This window comes from Scyliorhinus torazame, chromosome 6, assembly GCF_047496885.1.
Source record: "Scyliorhinus torazame isolate Kashiwa2021f chromosome 6, sScyTor2.1, whole genome shotgun sequence".
NCBI classification, from domain to species: Eukaryota; Metazoa; Chordata; class Chondrichthyes; order Carcharhiniformes; family Scyliorhinidae; genus Scyliorhinus; species Scyliorhinus torazame.
The window spans coordinates 287,522,003-287,540,768 of record NC_092712.1 but is presented as its reverse complement, the minus strand read 5'-3'; the positions used below and the strand labels follow the sequence as shown (position 1 = coordinate 287,540,768).

Genomic DNA, 18,766 nt, shown 5'->3' with positions numbered 1-18,766 from the left:
CTCGGCATTTTAAAAAAAACACAATCTCTCAACTTCTAACTTTGAGGAATCTCTTGATCAGCTTCTTACTATTAGGTAAACAGATACCAAAGACAAAAACAAATTTTCTTGCCTGCACTGACTGTATTTGTTTCTCCAAACAGTCATAAATATTATTAAATGATTTTCTTTTCATTTGCTACTTATTTATTTATTTATTTATTTTGTGTTTTGGTATTGCAGTTGTATAAGTTAATCTAAGGTTTAAGACATGGCAGGAGATCCCAGACCCGTGTCATGCTCCTCGTGTGCGATGTGGGAGTTCAGGGACACGTCCACTGACCCTGGCTCCTTCACGTGCAAGTGGTGTGTCCAGCTGCAGCTCCTGTTAAACCACTTGATGGCTCTGGAGCTGCGGATGGACTCACTTTGGAGCATCCGCGATGCGGAGGACGTCGTGGATAGCACGTTTAGCAAGTTGGTCACACCCCAGGTGAAAATTACTGAGGGAGATAGAAAATGGGTGACCAAAAGACAGAGTAAGAGTAGGAAGGCAGTGCAGGTGTCCCCTGCGGTGATCTCCCTGCAAAACAGATATACCGCTTTGCATACTTTTGAGGGAGTTGGTTCACCAGGGAAGGTAGCAGCAGCCAGGTTCATGGCACCGTGGCTGGCTCTGCTGCGCAGGAGGGCAGGAAGAAGAATGGCAGGGCTATAGTGATAGGGGACTCAATTGTAAGGGGAATAGACAGGTGGTTCTGCAGACGCAATCCAGACTCCAGGATGGTATGTTGTCTCCTTGGTGCAAGGATGTCTCGGAGCGGCTGCAGGACATTCTGGACGGGGGGGGGGGGGGGGGGGAGAGACGGACACAGCTAGCTGTCGTGGTGCACATAGGCACCAACGAAATAGGTAAAAAAAACTGGATGAGGTCCTATAAGCTGAATTTAGGGAGTTAGGAGTTAAACTAAAAAGTAGGACCTCAAAGGTAGTAATCTCAGGATTGCTACCAGTGCCATGAGCTAGTCAGAGTAGGAATGTCAGGATAGATAGGATGAATGTGTGGCTCAAGAGATGGTGCAAGAGGGAGGGATTCAAATACTTGGGGCATTGGAACCGGTTCTGGGGGAGGTGGGACCAGTACAAACCGGACGGTCTGCACCTGGGCAGGACCGGAACCAATGTCCGGGGGGAGGGTTTGCTAGTGCTGTTGGGCAGGGTTTAAACTAATGTGGCAGGGGGGTGGGAGCCGATGCAGTAAGGGGGAAAAGTGTAAGGCAGAGAAGCCATAGTCAAAACTCAAAAAGGGCCACAGTACAGGGTACAGTGACTGAGGAGAGTGTGAAAAGGGAGGTGGCCAATGCAGGACTGAGGGTGTTGTACCGAAATGTGCACAGTATACTGAACAAGGTAAATGAGCTTGTTGCGCACATTGAAATTGGCCAGTGCGATGTTGTGGGCATCACAGAGACGTGGCTGCAAGGGGATCAGGGCTGGGATTGAAATATCCAAGGATATATGCCCTATCGAAAGGACAGGCAAAGGGCAAGGGGTTGCATTGTTAGTAAGGAATGAAGTTAAATCAATAGCAAGGAGCGATATAGGATCAGAAGGCATAGAATCTGTGGGTAGAATTGAGGAATCGCAAAGCAACAGCAAGGAGCGATATTGGATCAGAAGGCATAGAATCTCTGTGGGTAGAATTGAGGAATCGCAATGGTAAAAAGACCCTGATTGGAGTTATGTACAGGCCCCCTATCAGTAGTCAGGATGTGGGGCAGAAAATAAATCAGGAGATAGAAAAGGCATGTAAAAAAGGAAATATTACAATAATCATGGGGGACTTCAATATGCAGGTGGACTGGGAAAATCAGGTTGGTAGTGGATCCCAAGAAAAGAAATTTGTGGAATGTCTAAGAGATGGGTTTTTTGGAGCAGTTTGTGGCAGAGCCTACTAGTGAACAGGCAATTCTGGATTTGGTGATGTGTAATGAGGCAGACTTGATTAGGGAACTCAAGGTGAAGGAACCCTTAGGGAGCAGTGACCACAATATGATAGAACTTACCCTGCAGTTTGAGAGGGAGAAGCTGCAATCAGATGTAATGGTATTACAATTAAATAAGAGTAACTACAAAGACATGAGGGAGGAGCTGGCCAGAGTTGATTGGAAAAGGAGCCTAGCAGGGAAGACAGTGGAACAGCAATGACTGGAGTTTCTGGGGGTTATTAGGGAGGCTTAACAGAAATTCATCCCAAGGAGGAGGAAACATGCTAAGGGGCGGACAAGGCATCCATGGCTGACAAGAGATGTTAAGGACCTCATAAAGGCTAAAGAAAAAGCATACGAAGTGGCGAGGATTAGTGGGAAACCAGAGGATTGGGAAGCCTTTAAAAGCGAGCAGAAGACAACTAAAAAAGCAATAAGGGGGAGAAGATGAAGTATCAGTGCAATCTAGCTAGTAATATAAAGGAAGATAGGAAAATATTTTTTCAATATATAAAAGGTAAGAGAGAGGCAAAAATAGATACTGAACCACTCGAAAATGTGGCTGGAGAAGTGATAATAGGAAACAAAGAAATGGCAGATGAACTAGTTACTTTGCATCAGTCTTCACGGTGGAAGACACCAGGGGGATGCCAGAGCTCCAGGAGGCAGAGGTGAGTGCAGTGAACATTACTGAATGGAGGTGGGGCTGGGAAGTAGCTTCAAAAGGAATGTGGGCACATTCGCCGCTGTACTACGCCTCAGGACTTCGGCCGAGACGCACGAGTATGTACCACGTACCTGGTGGGTGGTGATCTCATGTGTGATGGTCGTATCTATGACGATGACTCGGCATGACTTGCAGAGGTTGCCATGGTAGGGTTGTGTGGTCTCCTGGACACTGTTCTTGTGAAGGTAGTTTGCTGCGAGCAATGGTCTATTTGAGGTTAGGAGGTTGTTTGAAGGCAGGTAGTGGAGGTGTGGGGATGGCCTTGGCGAGATGTTCATCGTTATCGATGACATGTTGAAGGTTTCGTAGTTTCCCTGCTCCGGTGAAGTACTGGATGACGAAGGGTACTCTTGTCAGTCATGTCCCGGGTTTGTCTTACGAGGTCACCTGGTACACGGTACATATTCATCCGACTCGGCCAATGTTGTCTCCCTCATACTCTGCAGGAAAGGATGGCCCGAGGCATGGTGCATCAGTGAGACCATGCAGAAGCCACAACAATGAATGAACAGACACCGCGCAGCAATCGCCAGACAGGTGTGTTCCCTCCCAGTCAGGGAACACTTCAGCAGTCAAGGACATTTAGCCTCCGATCTTTGGGTAAACATTCTCCAAGGCGGCTTGCGAGACACAGGACAACGCAGAACCGCCAAGCAAATACTGGTAGCCAAGTTCCGCACGTTTGAGGACAGCCTCAACCGCGATCTCGGGTACCTGTCAAATTACATATAATCTCCACCATACCGCCGGGTTTGCAGAATCCGACTAACTTGTTCTGGCTAGAGACAATTCACATCTCGATTATCTGTGATTATTACTCACTCCACTCAGTCTGTTCCTGTAAAAGATTTGTTTACCTGTAAAGACTCACATTCCAATCAGTAATTATCTTGCAATTGTATCTCTCCTATTCATGCTGTGATTGTGAATCTACCTCCACTTCACCTGATGAAGGAGCAGCGCTCCGAAAGCTTGTGATTTGAAATAAACCTGGTGTCGTGAGATTTCTTACTGTGCCCACCCCAGTCCAGCGCTGGCATCTCCAAATCAGTCCAAACATGTGCAGGTTCGGTTATGGGGATAGGGTAGGGTGGAGTGGACATGGGTAGGGTGCTCTTTCAGTCGGTGCATATTCATGGTACAAATAGCCTCTTTCTGCACTGCGGGCTTTCTATGAAGCCTAGATTCCCTTACTGATTAAAAATCTGTCCATCTCAGCCTCAAACATATTTAATAGGCCAGCCTCGACAGCTCTCTGTGGTAAACAATTCCACAGATTCACTACCCTCTGAAAGAAGTGAGTTGGATGATCATAAAAAAATGGCAGTGCAGGCTCGCTGCTCCTATTTTCTAAGTATCTAAGAAATTCCTCCTGTGATTAATGTGGAAATTTCAGATATGTTGGATTATAAGTATTTGGTGAAGTAAGCTTTATAAGCTTGGGTTAGAGTGTGTTTGATTGCTGAACTCATGTTTTTAAAGGAATCTTGGTTTGAAACAAAGTTCTTAGGAGCCGGGGTGCAAAGCCATCGTAAAAGCTTGGGCTAATGCAATCGTAGACAAAATGAATAATCGCAAGAGCGCATTGACAAATAGTACATCGGTTACAGTGCAGAACAAGGGCCAAACAAAGCAAATACATGAGCAAGAGCAGCATGGGGCATCGTGAATAGTGTTCTTACAGGAAACAGATCAGTCCGAAGGAGAGTTGTTGAGGAGTCTAATAGCTGTGGGGAAGAAGTTCTGTGGTCTAGAAGTTCTGTATCATCTGATGGAAGGGACTGGAAGAGGCAAAGCCTGGGTGGGAGGAATCTCTGACAATGCTGTCTGCCTTGCTGAAGCAGAGGGAGCTGTAGACATAATCAATGGGAGGTGGCAAGCTTGCGTGATGCGTTGGGCTGAGTTCACCACACTTCAGTTTCTTGCGATCTTGGGTCGAGCAGTTGCCATACCAAGCTGTGATGCGGGGGGGGGGGGGGGGGGGGGGGGTCGTGCTCCGCTTCCTGAAGTCGATGATCAGTTCCTTGATCTTGCCAACATTTAGGAGGGCTTTTTCTTTTGGTACACCATGCAACCAAGTGATCTATCTCCCTTCTGTAGTCTCATTCATCGTTGTTTGCGATACGACCCACCACAGTTGTATCATCCGCAAACCTATAGATCGAATTGGAGTTAAATCTTGTCACACAGTAGTGTGTGTATAGGGAGTACAGTAGAGGACTGAGCACACATTCTTGCAGGGGCCCAGTGTTGAGAACTATTGTGGAGGAGGCGCTGTTACCTATTGTGACAGATTGATGTCTGTTGGTGAGGAAGTCAAGGATCCAGCTGCACAGGGAGGGGTCAAGTCCAAGATTGCAGAGTTTGATTATTAGTCTTGTCGGGTTTTGTGAGGGCCACGAAGAATCCGCACGAGTTTCAAGGATACAAGAAACAACATTTATTTACAATAACATATGTATACAGCAGCAACCTCATTTGCTGCTTACTCCTTCCTGCTAGTTCCAAACTGGCCAGCTTTATTTATACAGGGAGTCTGCTAATGATTTCTCCGCCCCCCTCATTGGGGAAGCTCATACTCCCACAGGATTGTGGGATTGTCATTAGTCCCCAGCCAATGGTAAGCAGGCAGGTTATAACATCGGGATAATGGTGTTGAAGGCGGAGCTGTAGTCTGTGAACAGCAGTCTGACTTGTTGTCCAGGTTCATTTTCAAGAAGGCAGCTCTCACCTCTTGAGGCTGTAATAGTGGGTACTGGCGTGTCCAGGGTTGTTGGGGCGGGTGGCACTGATGTATTAGTTGACTGTTCAAAGCAGGCATAGAACTTGTTCAGTTCATCAGGAGGGATGCTCCAGCCCCAGAGATTCTGCCTGGCCTTGCTTTGTAGCCTGTGATCATAGTGGGTTTGTCTCGTTGGTCTGCGACTCTAGTTTGATCCGGTATTGACTTTTGGTGTCCCTGATGGCTATCCGTACGTCATGCCTGGATTTCTTATATAGGTCAGGGTCATCAGACTTGAACGTCTCCATTCGGAACTTCAGCAGGGAATTAATCCTCCGGTTAAGCCAGGGTTTCCGACTGGAGAACACCCGTATTGTCTTCTTTGGTACACAGACCTCGACACACTTACTGATAAAATCTGTGACGGTGGTTGCGTACACGTCGAAGTTAGCTGCCGCGGCCTTGAATATGGACCAGTCTACAGACTCCAAGCAGTCGAAGAAGATGTCCTCTGAAGCCTCGGACGAGCACTGCACGGTTTTCTTGACTGGCACAACACACTTGAGGTCCTGTTTGTAAGCCAAAGTAGACTTTTGGTCGGATTTGCCAAAGTGTGGTCAGGGAATGGAGCAGTAGGCACCTTTGATGCTTGTGTAGCAGTGGTCCAGGGTGTTTGCACCTCTGGTGGGGCAGGAGATGGAGTTTGGATAGAACTGTCCCGAGGTTGGCCTGGTTGAAGTCGCCAGCCACGATTGTCAGGGCTTCTGGGTGATTTGTTTCTTGGTTGTTCATGGTGGTGTGTAGTTCATCAAGTGCTTTCTTCACTTATGCCTAGGATGGGATGTAGACTGCTGTGATAAGTACAGAGGTAAATTCACGTGGTAGGTAGAAAGGGCAGCACTTCACGGTCAGGTATTCCAGGTCTGGGAGCAGTGGCACACTAAGGACACTGCATCCACTCACCAGGAGGTGTTGATGAGGAGGCAAACAACCCCACCCTTCAACTTGCCCGAGGCCATCATGTGGTCCATCCGATAGGTCGAGAAGCCTTCAGGTTGGATGGCGCAGTCTGGTGTGGCCAGAGTGAGCTTTGTCTCAGTGAAACACAGCACACAGCAGTTCCTCACTTCTCAAATATTCACTATGTTGAATAGTAAGTTATTTCCGAGTGTGACATTAAAAGATTTTAATACTGTGTTACTAATAAAGCTTTGTTTTAAAATACCATATCGCTATTTCTTCGTGCAATCACTCCTGGAGCGAAGTAACTTTTCCCCAGTATTACAAAATTAAACGAAATGGGAGGTTCCGTCCAGTATCCTAGCAACTGTCAGGGTTTGGTCTGGGATTGTAATACTCCTCATCGGTCTTAAATGGGCAACCCATTACGCTGAGGTTATGCCCTCTGGTCCTAGACCCTCCCACAAGAGGCATCCTCTCAGCATCTACCATATCAACACCACCACCACCATCCCCGGAGAATCCTATATGCCTCAATAAGGTCACCCCTCATTCTTCTAAATTCCAATGAGTACAAGCCCAACCCACGCAACCTCTCCTCATAATCAAATCCTTCCATACCCAGGATCAACCTATTGAAACTTCTCTGGACTGCCTCCAATACCAGTATACCTTTCTTTAGATAAGGCGACCAAAGCTGTTCACAGTATTCCAGCTGCAGTCTAACTAGTGCCTCGTATAGTTTCAGCAGGACTCACCTATTTTTATACTCCATTCCCTTTGAAATAAAGGTCAACATTCCATTTGCCTTCCCAAATTACCTGAACTTGCTTGCTAGCTTTTGTGACTTATGTATGAGGACCCCCAAATCCCTCTGTGCTGCAGCTTTTTGCAGTCTTTCTCCATTTAAATAATATTTAGCTCAATTATTCTTCCTACCAAAGTGCATAACCTCACATTTTCCAACATAATATTCCATCCAAGTTTTTGCCTACTCACTTAACCGGTCTATATCCCTCTGTAGACCTATTCTCACCACCTGCCTTCTCATCTATTTTTGTGTAATTTGCAAACTTGATAATATTGCATTCACGTCCAAGTCATTAATATATATATATATATATTATATATAAATAATTGTGGCACTAGCACAAATTCCTCGCCTATTTTTGTGTAATTTGCAAACTTGATAATATTGCATTCACATCCAAGTCATTAATATATATATATATATATTATATATAAATAATTGTAGTACCAGCACAAATTCCTCTGGCACTCCACTAGTTACAGGTTGCCATTCTGCAAAGGCTCCTCGTATCCCAACGATCTGGCTCTGTCAGTTTGTCAATCCTCTATCCATGGTAACATACTATCCACCAACACCATGGGCTCATCTTATTAAGCAGCCTTTTGTGTGGTAGCTGTTATAACCTGCCTACTTACCATTGGCTGGGGACTAATGACTATCCCACAATCCTGTGGGAGTATGAGCTTCCCCAATGAGGGGGGGGGCGGAGAAACCACTAGTAAACTCCTAGTATAAATAAAGCTGGCCAGTTCAGGAACCAGCAGGAAGGAGTATGTAGCAAGGGAAGTTACTGCTACTGTTATGTATATATGTTATAGTAAATAAATGTTATTACTTGTATCCTTAAAACTCGTGCTGGATTCTTCGTGGCCCTTACAAAAGTATCTTAGTGAATATTTCTGTAAAATCTAAGTATATTGCTTCCACTGATTTCCCCTTCATCTATCCTGCTTGTTACCGCCTCAAAGAATTCTAATAAATTTGCCAGGCATTATTTCCCCTTCATGAAGCCATGCTGACTTTTGGGTTGTATTGTGCATTTCTAAATGCTCTGCAATACATCCTTTATGATGACAGATGTTAAGCTAACTGGCCTAAAGTTACTTGTTTTTTGTCTCCCCCCTTATTTGAATAAAAGGTGCCACATGGGCAGCTTTCCAATCCTCTGGAACTTTTGCAGAATTGAAAGAGATAGAGTCATGGAGGTCACTTCACAGAAAAGGCCCTTTGGCTCATTGAGTCTGCACTGATCAAAAAACATCCAACTATTTTAATTCCATTTTCCAGTACTTGGTCCATAGCCTTATATCCCTTGGCATCGCAAATGCACAACTAAATACTTACAAAAAGTTGAGGATCTCTGCCTGCACCACCCTTTCAGGCAGCAAGCTCCAGATTCCCACCACCTTCAAAGTTTTTCCTCACATCTCCTGTAAACCCTCTGGCCCTTACCTTAAATCTATTCTCCTGATCCCCCACCAAGTGGAAAGGTTTCTTCCTGTTCACTCTATCTATGCCCCTCATAATTGTATTAATCTCAATCATGCTCCCCCTCTACACATCTCCTCTACTCCAAGGAAAGCAACCTCAATCTATCCAATCTCTCTTCACACCTAAAACTCTCCAGCCCAGGCAACATCCTGGTAAATCTCCTCTGCACACTTTCCAGTGCTATCACATCCTTCCTATAATGTGGATTTGAGAACTGCACAATACTCTAGCTATGGCCTAACCAACCTTTTGTACAGTTTCAGAATAGCCTCCCTTATTACTCGGATAATAAAGGCAAGTATAACATGCCTTCTTAACCACTTTATCCATCTGCCCTACTACCTCAAGGGGCCGGTGTACATGCGCACTAAGGTCCCTTTGATCCTCAGTGCTCCTCAGAGTTCTGCTGTTCATCATGTATTCCCTTGCCTTGTTTGTCCTGCCCCCAAGTGCATCACCTCACACTTATCCAGATTGAATTTAATTTGCCACTGATCAGCCAGTCTACCTCATCCTGCAATTTAAGGCTATACTGTCCACTATTTACCACCCCTCCAATTTTAGTGTCATCCGCAAACTTACTGATCAATCCTCCTACAGTAGAGTTGAAATTGTTTATATAAACCACAAACAGCCAGGGCCCCAACACTGATCCCTGTGGGATCCCACTGGACACTGGCTTCCAGTCAGAAAAGCACCCCTCGACCATTACCCTTCCTGCCACTCAGCCAATTCTGGGTACAATTTGCCAGATTTACTTGGATCCCATGGTCTCTTACCTTTGCCATTAGCCTCCCATGTGGGACCTTATCAAAAGCCTTGGATGTCCAAGTAGACTAAGTCAAATGCATTGCCTCATCTACACACATGGTCACCTCCTCGAAAGTTAATCAGAGATTACCTCCATTAACAAAACTATGCTGACTGTTCTTGATTAATCCCTGCCTCTCCAAATGCAGATTAATTTGAATTGCTTCCAATAGTTTCCCCACCATGGAGGTTAGACTGACTGGCCTGTATTTTTCTGTTTTTCCCTTTCTCCCTTCTTGAATAATGGTTCCACATCCAATCCTCCAGCACCTCTCCTGTGGCCAGAGAGGAATTGAAAATGATTGCCCTATTTCCTCCCTTGCCTCACTCAACAGCCTGGGATACATTTCATCTGGCCCTAGAGATTTTTTTACTTTAAGCCTGCCAGACCACTAACTCTCTTCATCACACCTATGTTAATTTATTCAATTTTTTCCACAGTCCTTCTCCTCGATTTCTATATCCATAATCGACCCTCTCACTCTTGAACACCAACACAAAATGTTCACTTGGAACCCTACTAAGTCCTCTGGCTCCACAATTATCACTGTGGTCCTTAATGGGCCCTACTCTTTCCCTAGTTATCCTTAGCCCCTTAATCTGCTTATAAAACTTAGAAATTTCATTTATTCTACCTGCCAGTATTCTTTCATGTTACTTTTTGCTCTCCTAATTTCCTTTTTAAGTTCCCGCTTGCACATTCTATATTCCTCTTGGGGTTCTGTTGTTTTGAGCCCTCGATATCAGCTGGAAGCCTCCTTTTTTCTCTTCATCCAATTCAGTATATCGTTCGATAACCAGGGTTCACTGAATTGGTTGGAACATATTTCCTTCCTGAATGCGCCCCACTGTTCTGACAATCATGTTGGCTCTGTACTCTTCCTATTTACTTCCTGAATGCGTCCCACTGTTCTGACAATGATTAACATTTAAAAAAGGTCTGTTCCCAGTCCACTCTCGCCAAATCATGTCTGATCTTATTAAAATCGGCCTTCCCCCAGCTTTGAACTTTATTTCAGGTCCATCCCTGTCCTTTTCCATAATAATCTAGAATCTAATGGAGTTGCAATCACCATCTGCAAAATGCTCTCCACTGATACCGCAACCACTTACCCAGCTTTGTCACCCAAAATTAAGTCCGGGACCACCGCTCTCTTGTAGGACTCTCTATGCTCTAGCTTAAAATATTTTACTGGACGCATTCAGAATTCCACCTCCTTTAAACCTTGACTACCCCAGGAAATTTTGGCAAAGTTGAAATCCCCCACTATCACTACCCTATTGCTCTCACCTCTCTGAAATTGGCCTACATATCTGCTCTTCTATTTCTCTCAAATTATTAGGGGGCCTACAGCAGTGTGATTGCTCCTTTTTGGTTTATAAAGTTGTACCCACATGGTTTCATTTGAAGAGGGTTCTAAGAGGTTACTGATGTAACTGATTACTCTTCCAGCTCCTTCCATCTCGCCTAAAGATCCTCTATCCTGGAATATTGAGCTGCTAATCCTGCCCCTCTCTCAAGCTTGTCTCAGTGACAGCAATGACTCATGTTTTAATTTGTGCCCTCAACTCATCTGCCTTGTTCGTAAGACTCCTTGCACTGAAATAAATACCATCCAATCTTGCCAAACTCCCCTAGCTGGTCTATAAATTCTATGCCTTCCTGGCTCATTTGCTGTCTCTTCTAATGTTGGCTGTGCATCTCCCCTTACAGAACCTTCTCTCAGGATCCCACCCCTCTGCCAAGTTAGTTCAAGAACTCCCCAAAACCACTAGCAAAACTGCCTGCAAGGATGCTGGCCCCATTTCGATTCGGGTATATACGATCCACCTTGTATACAAAGAAAATTACAGCACAGCAACAGGCCCTCCCAGCCTGCGCCGATCCAGATCCTTTATCTAAACCTGTCGCCTATATTCCAAGGATCAACTTCCCTCTGTTCCACGCCCGTTCATATATCTGTCTAGATGCATCTTGAATGATGCTATTGTGCCCGCCTCTACCACGTCCGCTGGCAAAGCGTTCCAGGCACCCACCACCCTCTGCGTAAAAAACTTTCCACGCACATCTCCCTTAAACTTTCCCCCTCTCAGCTTGAAATAGTGACCCCTTGTAATTGACACCCCCATTCTTGGAAAAAGCTTGTTGCTATCCACCCTGTCCATACCTCAATTTTGTAGTCCTCAATCAGGTCCTCCCTCAACCTCCATCTTTCCAACGAAAACAATCCTAATCTACTTAACCTTTCGTCATAGCTAGCACCCTACATACCAGGCAACATCCTGATGAACCTCCTCTGCACCCTCTCTGAAGCATCCACATCCTTCTGGTAATGTGGCGACCAGAACTGCACGCAGTATTCCAAATGTGGCCTAACCAAAGTCCTATACAACTGTAACATGACCTGCTGACTCTTGTACTCAATACTCCATCTGATGAAGGCAAGCATGCTGTATGCCTTCTTGGCCACTATCGACCTGCGTTGCCACCTTCAGGGTACAATGGACCTGAACTCCCAGATCTTTCTGTACATCAATTTTCCCCAGGACTCTTCCGTTGACCGTATAGTCCGCTCTTGAATTAGATCTTCCAAAATGCATCACCTCGCATTTGCATGGATTGAACTCCATCTGCCATTTCTCTACCCAACTCTCCAATCTATCAATATTTTGCTCTATTCTCCGACAGTCCCCCTCACTATCTGCAACTCCACCAATCTTAGTATCATCTGCAAACTTGCTAATCAGACCACCTATACCTTCATCCAGATCATTTATGCATATCACAAACAGTGGTCCAAGCACGGATCCCTGTAGAACACCACTAATCACCTTACTCCATTATGAGACACTCCCTTCCACCACTACTCTCTCTCTCCTGTTGCCCAGGCAGTTCTTTATCCATCTAGCTAGTGACACCCTGAACCCCATACGACTTCACTTTTCCCATCAACCTGCCATGGGAAACTTTATCAAACGCCTTATTGAAGTCCATGGATATGACATCTACAGCCCTTCCCTCATCAATTACCGTTGACACTTACTCAAAGAATTCTACTAGGTTTGTAAGACATGACCTTCCCTGCACAAAACCATGCTGCCTATCATTGATAAGTCTATTTTCTTCCAAATGTGAATAGATCCTATCCCTCAGTATCTTCTCCAACAGTTTGCCTACCACTGACGTCAAGCTCACAGGTCTATAATTCCCTGGATTATCCTTGCTACCCTACTTAAACAAAGGGACAACATTAGCAATTCTCCAGTCCTCCGGGACCTCACCCGTGCTCCAGGATGCTGCAAAGATATCTGTTAAGGCCCCAGCTATTTCTTCCCTCAAAGAGCATTAAGGTGGACAAGTCCCCAGGTCCGGATGGGATCTATCCCAGGTTACTCACTTCCCTCAGTAACCTGGGATAGATCCCATCCGGACCTGGGGACTTGTCCACCTTAATGCCTTTTAGAATACCCAAAACGTCCCCCTTCCTTATGCCGACTTTACCTAGATTGTTTAAACATCCATCCCTAGCCTCAACATCCGTCATGTCCCTCTCCTTGGTGAATACCGATGCAAAGTACTCATTAAGAATCACCCATTTCCTATGACTCCACGCATAAATTCCCTCTTTTGTCTTTGAATGGGCCAATCCTCTCTCTATTTACCTCCTTGCTCCTTATATACGAATAAAAGGCTTTGGGATTTTCCTTAACTCTGTTAGCCAAAGATATTTCATGACTCCTTTTAGCCCTCCTTATTGCGCGTTTGAGATTTGTCCTACTTTCCCGATATTCCTCCAAAGCTTCATCAGTTTTAAGTCGCCAAGATCTTATGTATGCTTCCTTTTTCATCTTAGCTAGTCTCACAATTCCACCAGTCATCCATGGTTCCCTAATCTTGCCATTTCTATCCCTCATTTTCCCTGCACTCTAATCAACCTTGCCTTAAAAGACTCCCACATTTCAAATGTGGATTTACCCTTAAACAGCTGCTCCCACTTGAATGACTCCCTTACCATGGTGCTATGGTCCGTTTGTTCATCCTCCCTACCGTCCCCCCTCGTCCACAAAGGGGTCAAAAATCTCAAATCTGTTGGACAAGGACAGGGGCTGAGGCTCCTGCAGTGCTACCTCTTGGATCTTTCCACCTACCTGTCCCTGAACACTGACGGAATTCAAGGTAGTTAATCTAAGGGGTATGACTGCCTCCTGAAACACAGCATCTAGGTAACTCTCCCACTCCCTGATGGGTCGCATGCATAGACACATTCACAGACAACATAAATTGCATTTCCTCCATCAGCCTTCTGTTACTTCATTGAAAAACTATTAACCAAGTATTATCTGTTTTTCACACATCTGTGCTGGCTCTCTAATTAGCTCAAACCTATCCTGCAACCTGCTGATATTTCCCTATCCACTGCTGATGTTAAACCGACAGGTCTATAGTTACTGGAATGTCTTTACACTCTCTCTTGAATAAGGGTAACACATTTACCACTTCCCAATCTAGCAATTCCTCTATATCCAGGGAAGAAAATGGCAAGTCCTTGCACCATTTCCACTCCCACTTTCTTTAATATCCTGGGATGCAAGCCACCCAGTCCAGGTTTCTTATGCACTCCATTTCCAATAAATTCTCCCAATTTTCCACCCATCTGTTACCTTTACCGATATTTTGTCTACTTAATTTTCCTTAGTAAACACAGCATAAATGATTCATTTAAGTATTCTAGTTTCACTCTGTGCATCCATGCATATTTCACCCTCTATTTGTCCTGAACAGGATCCATCCCACCTCTTATTACTAGCGTACTATCCACAAGCCAATAGAAGATATTTTATTATCTCTTTATTAGTCTTATTTCCCTTTTCACTTCCCCTCTCAGCTTATTTGGCCTGGATCTCGATTGAGAAATTCACCCAACATCTATCATAAAATATGATGAGAAACAAAAAGATTGTTTTAGTTTATCTTCCTCACCATCCAGGAAGCCGTGGCTCTGGTTTCTCTGCCTTTCCGTCTTTTTGAAATGTGCCTATCCTGTACCCGAAACATTTCCGCTTTAAAGACCACTCATGACCTGTTAAGTTATTAGTCTATCTTTGCTTCCATTGTAGTGTGGCTAGATTTCCTCTTTAGCCCTCTTCCAATTTAGAAGTTACACTTTATTCTTTTCCATTACAAATCTAAAATTTATGATACAATGATCATTCTTACCAAGTGTTCTCAGGCAGTCACATGGTCCATTTGGTTCAACTCAATCCCAGCACCAAATCTGGTGATGGAATCCAGGGCATAGGAATTGCAAGCAACAGGTCTCAGCTGCCCATCCAGGATAAAGATTATAGTTTGCGACGAAAAGGATGCATGGCTATAGCATTAGAATGGAAGAGGCATAGAAAGTAGAATCCAGAGAAACTGCAAGTCGCTGTTAGAAAAAAGACCAACAGAAGCATTCTTCTGGGCTTTTTTGCCCTTATAAGTTTTAACAGAGCAGTTACAGACGTAACAGATAAGTCGGCTTGGAATGCCTCAGACTGATCAAAACACCAGACATGATGGGTAAAATTTCACAATGTGGGAAAGGGCAACCATTACTGAAAGAATTTGGAGAATGACATCAGACAAAATGGGAACAGGAAATTAAGAAATTCATATTCGCTGTGATTGGTTACAAAGAATCAGAACATAAAGTGCAGAGGGAAGTCTCAACACTTCAGGCATCCATTATTAATTCTACACACACACAAGATGTTGTGCTTCAGCATCAGTATCTCAAGAATTTCAAGTACGTTTTTCAGGACAGACAATTCCTCTGTACGTTAAGAATTCAAATGTCACAAATTAACTCCTGCTATTTAATCCAAATATTATAGAAAATAGTTATTTTTCTTTTAAAAAGAGTTCGTACATTAGTTTTTTCCATTTTGTAAAAGCAACATGAAAGGACATTTATGTTTCCATTATATAGGCAAAGACATAAACTGATATCCATCTATTATAATTCTATGTACTTACCAACAATACTATCAAAGAAAGCACCTCGAAGGTGCCAATCATTTTTGTCATTCAAAAAGGTGATCATGTGCGACAAGAGAACATCATTCGCTTTTTGACGTCCAAAGAACACACAAAGCCGGGTTATACCATTCTCCATTAAAGTCTGTTTCACTATATTTTCTGGGTCACTCAACAGAGTCACCACTTTTTGCTGAACCATCTCATGGAGAGCTTGTAATTCTAGAAACATAGGATTCAGTTCTGTATTAGCATTCAACTGTAGGCTTCAAAAAATTAAGCCAGATGTTTCAACCACCGTGTCACAAATTGCACAGAAATTTTTTTAATGAACTTTTAGCACAAAAAGATTACCAGAGTCATAATTTTCATTGGGGTGTAGCATTTCCTCGGTTTCTTCACCATTTAGCTCACTTTCCACATTCAAATTATTTAATTGGACTATTTCTAAAAAGCGGAGGGCAGTCTCAGCCAAAAGTGCTATGTTTTCTGTTCAAATACAAGAACAAGAATTAGTGAAAGACAGTTCAGCAAGTAACTTTCACTTAAACAGATACTATGTTTCCTGTACTATTACGGTTTGTGTTTTGCCCATTTAGAACAAATACTAAAATTGATAAAATTCAAGTAGCAGACTATTGGGGATCAATACTGTGCCAAAGGAATATTGAAAATAATGGTGTCGAACAAGTATCAAAATTGAATGAACAGCTTTCTTGATTATAAAAGTCTAAAACAAAATAATCTTCATTGATATTGGGAGCAGTGATAAACCTCATAAGAGGTTCCAACAGTCTCATTCATATACCATAATTTAATCTTCTAATGTTTGATAAGCCTCATTTCAGTGTCAAGACTTAGGCCTCGATATTAAGAGGAAGGTAGAAAATGCAGGAAATCTACTGGGAGGTGGTGAACCAGGTACACTCAGGGAAGTGCAGACATGCCAAATTTCAATGATAGTGCCTCATTTAACTCTGCACTGATGCCTCCCTGATGCCTAGCCAGATTAGCTGCCTGGTTAGAGGGCAAGAGTAGAAATGTAGCAGGAGCCAAAGCTGAAGAGTTATTCAGTAGAAATAGGGTTTCAAGATTGAGGATTGGGGTTATGAGACAAAAGAGCTGAGTAACAATAACAGTAATGGTAGCCAGAGTGTGACAGGAAGGGACAAGCATACAAACATAAGAGAATGAACAGTGAATATGGCCAGTGTAGGGAAAATTATTTTAAACGAAGAGGAGGGAGGAGGTCTCAGGCAGAGAGATTTAGAAATCCAATAAAAATTGAGACAATAGAAAAGCACATCAATGTGGGCAATGACAAGGTGAGTGTGACAGGAAGGAACAGAACTTAACAGTAATAGCATACCTCTTTAAAAGTAAATTAAAAATAACTATCTGAATGCAGAGCATCGGCAGTAATAAAAGATCAACTGATGTTTACATCTTAGTTTAAATCTAATTACTATTACAGAGACACAGTTATAAGGTGACTTGGGTTGGGAACTAAATATGCCAGGGAAAACAATGTATCAAAAAGACAGGCAGAATGGCAAAGGCAGGAGGTGTAGCCTGTTAAGTAATGGATTAAGAAACATTCCAATTAGTTGTCCCATTTATGTTAAGTATCCAATAATTGACACATATGTAAAGGGGCTTCAGGTGGCCTTTGTGTCAGGTGATGTGATGAGAGAGTTTTGTGCAGTCTGTTAAAGTCAAGTAAAGGTGTTTGTGAAAAGGAGCAGAACCTTTGGCTCTTTATACAGCAGCTAAACGTCTAACATAGCCCTAAGTGTAACGAAGGACAACAGTGAAAACAAATCTTGGCTCAGAAAATCAGGAAGTAGAAATCAGTAACTATTTCCCTCGACACAGAAAGTTACCTCACCTGCAGAGTATTTCCAGCACTTTGTTTTTAATTTGACATTGCAATTTTGTAATCTAATTTTTCTATTACTGTTCGTACACAATACTCAAAGCTGACCTTGTATGCGCACGTGGCTTCAAAGATCAATATTACCCCCAATTTGTTGGTTATTTTAACATTGCGTGACAACATACAAAAACAATTTGATAGAAAATGTATGACAACATTCAAAAAATGAGATAGAAAATCCATGTAAACTAATTTTCAATTGTGTATAAAGTTGTTGGTAGTACAGTAGGGAAATTGGTGTTTAATGATTAGATTCAGTTTAGTTTACTGTTTGGAAAACACAGGTAGTTGAGGGATTTATATTGGTAAACATTAGAAATAAGGTATAGGTTTAATTTACTGTCTCTGTGTATGGAAGGGTAAACCTATGAATTAGATTTATGCGCAAAGGTGTTTAGTGTGGGTGTTGGCTCAGTTGTACTTTTATTCAAGGCTATATATATAATACACAAAATATCAGAAGAGCAACACATCAATCTAAACAGTCACAAATTCCCCAACCTCCCCAGATACCAATGTCCCAACACATCCCGCCTCCGCAATTTAGAGCAACACATCAACCTAAACAAACAGCCACATATTCCTCAACCTCCCCTGATACCAACACCCCAACACATCCCGCCTCCCCAATTTTTATCCCGTTGTCTCCCCCCCCCCCCCCCCCCCCCCCACACCCCTCCCCCCTTGCTAACCCCTCAATTCTTCGTGAAAAAAATCAATGAATGGTTTCCACCTCCGGGTGAACCCCGCTACTGACTCCCGCAAAGCAAATTTGACTTTCTCCAACCTCAGGAATTCTGCCAGGTTGCTCATGCACACCACTGCCTTTAGCGGCTCTGTGTCCCACCAACACAAAAAAATCCGTCTCTGGGCTATCAGGGGGACAAAGGCCAAAACAACAGCCTCTCCCCCCTTCACCGCCACCCCAGACCCCTGGACCTTGCGACACACGAAATACCACCACCTTCGGACTCAGGGCCACCGACCGCCACACCCAGAACCTTGGTCATAACATCCGAGAATCCCTGCCAGAACCATCTGAGTCTTGAACACGTGAACGTGATTCACGCCCCCACATCAAACTTCCACCCCCGTAAAGAACCTGCTCCACCCCCGTAAAGAACCTGCTCATCCTCGCCACCATCATGTGGGCTCTATGCACCACTTTAAACTGGATGAGGCTTAACCTCGCACACGACGAGGACACGTCCTGGCCCGCACCTCCTCTCCCAGCTACTCCTCCCCTTGCGCTTAATCTCCTCCACTGGAGCGCCCTCCCGCTCCATCAATTTCTTGCATATTTTCGACACCTCCTCTCCCCTC

At 43.9% G+C, this 18,766-nt stretch overlaps 1 protein-coding gene across 1 annotated transcript in view; it reads right to left on the bottom strand.

Moving 5' to 3' along the window:
* The window catches only part of pik3r4 (phosphoinositide-3-kinase, regulatory subunit 4), a 143,564-nt gene that overhangs the window by 106,816 nt on the left and 17,982 nt on the right, over window positions 1-18,766 (bottom strand). The window contains exons 4-5 of the mRNA XM_072509794.1: window positions 15,862-15,996; window positions 15,508-15,729 (exon numbers count right to left, since the gene is read on the bottom strand). Coding sequence (XP_072365895.1) covers window positions 15,508-15,729; window positions 15,862-15,996 — 357 coding nt within the window. The remainder of the gene's footprint in view (window positions 1-15,507; window positions 15,730-15,861; window positions 15,997-18,766) is intronic.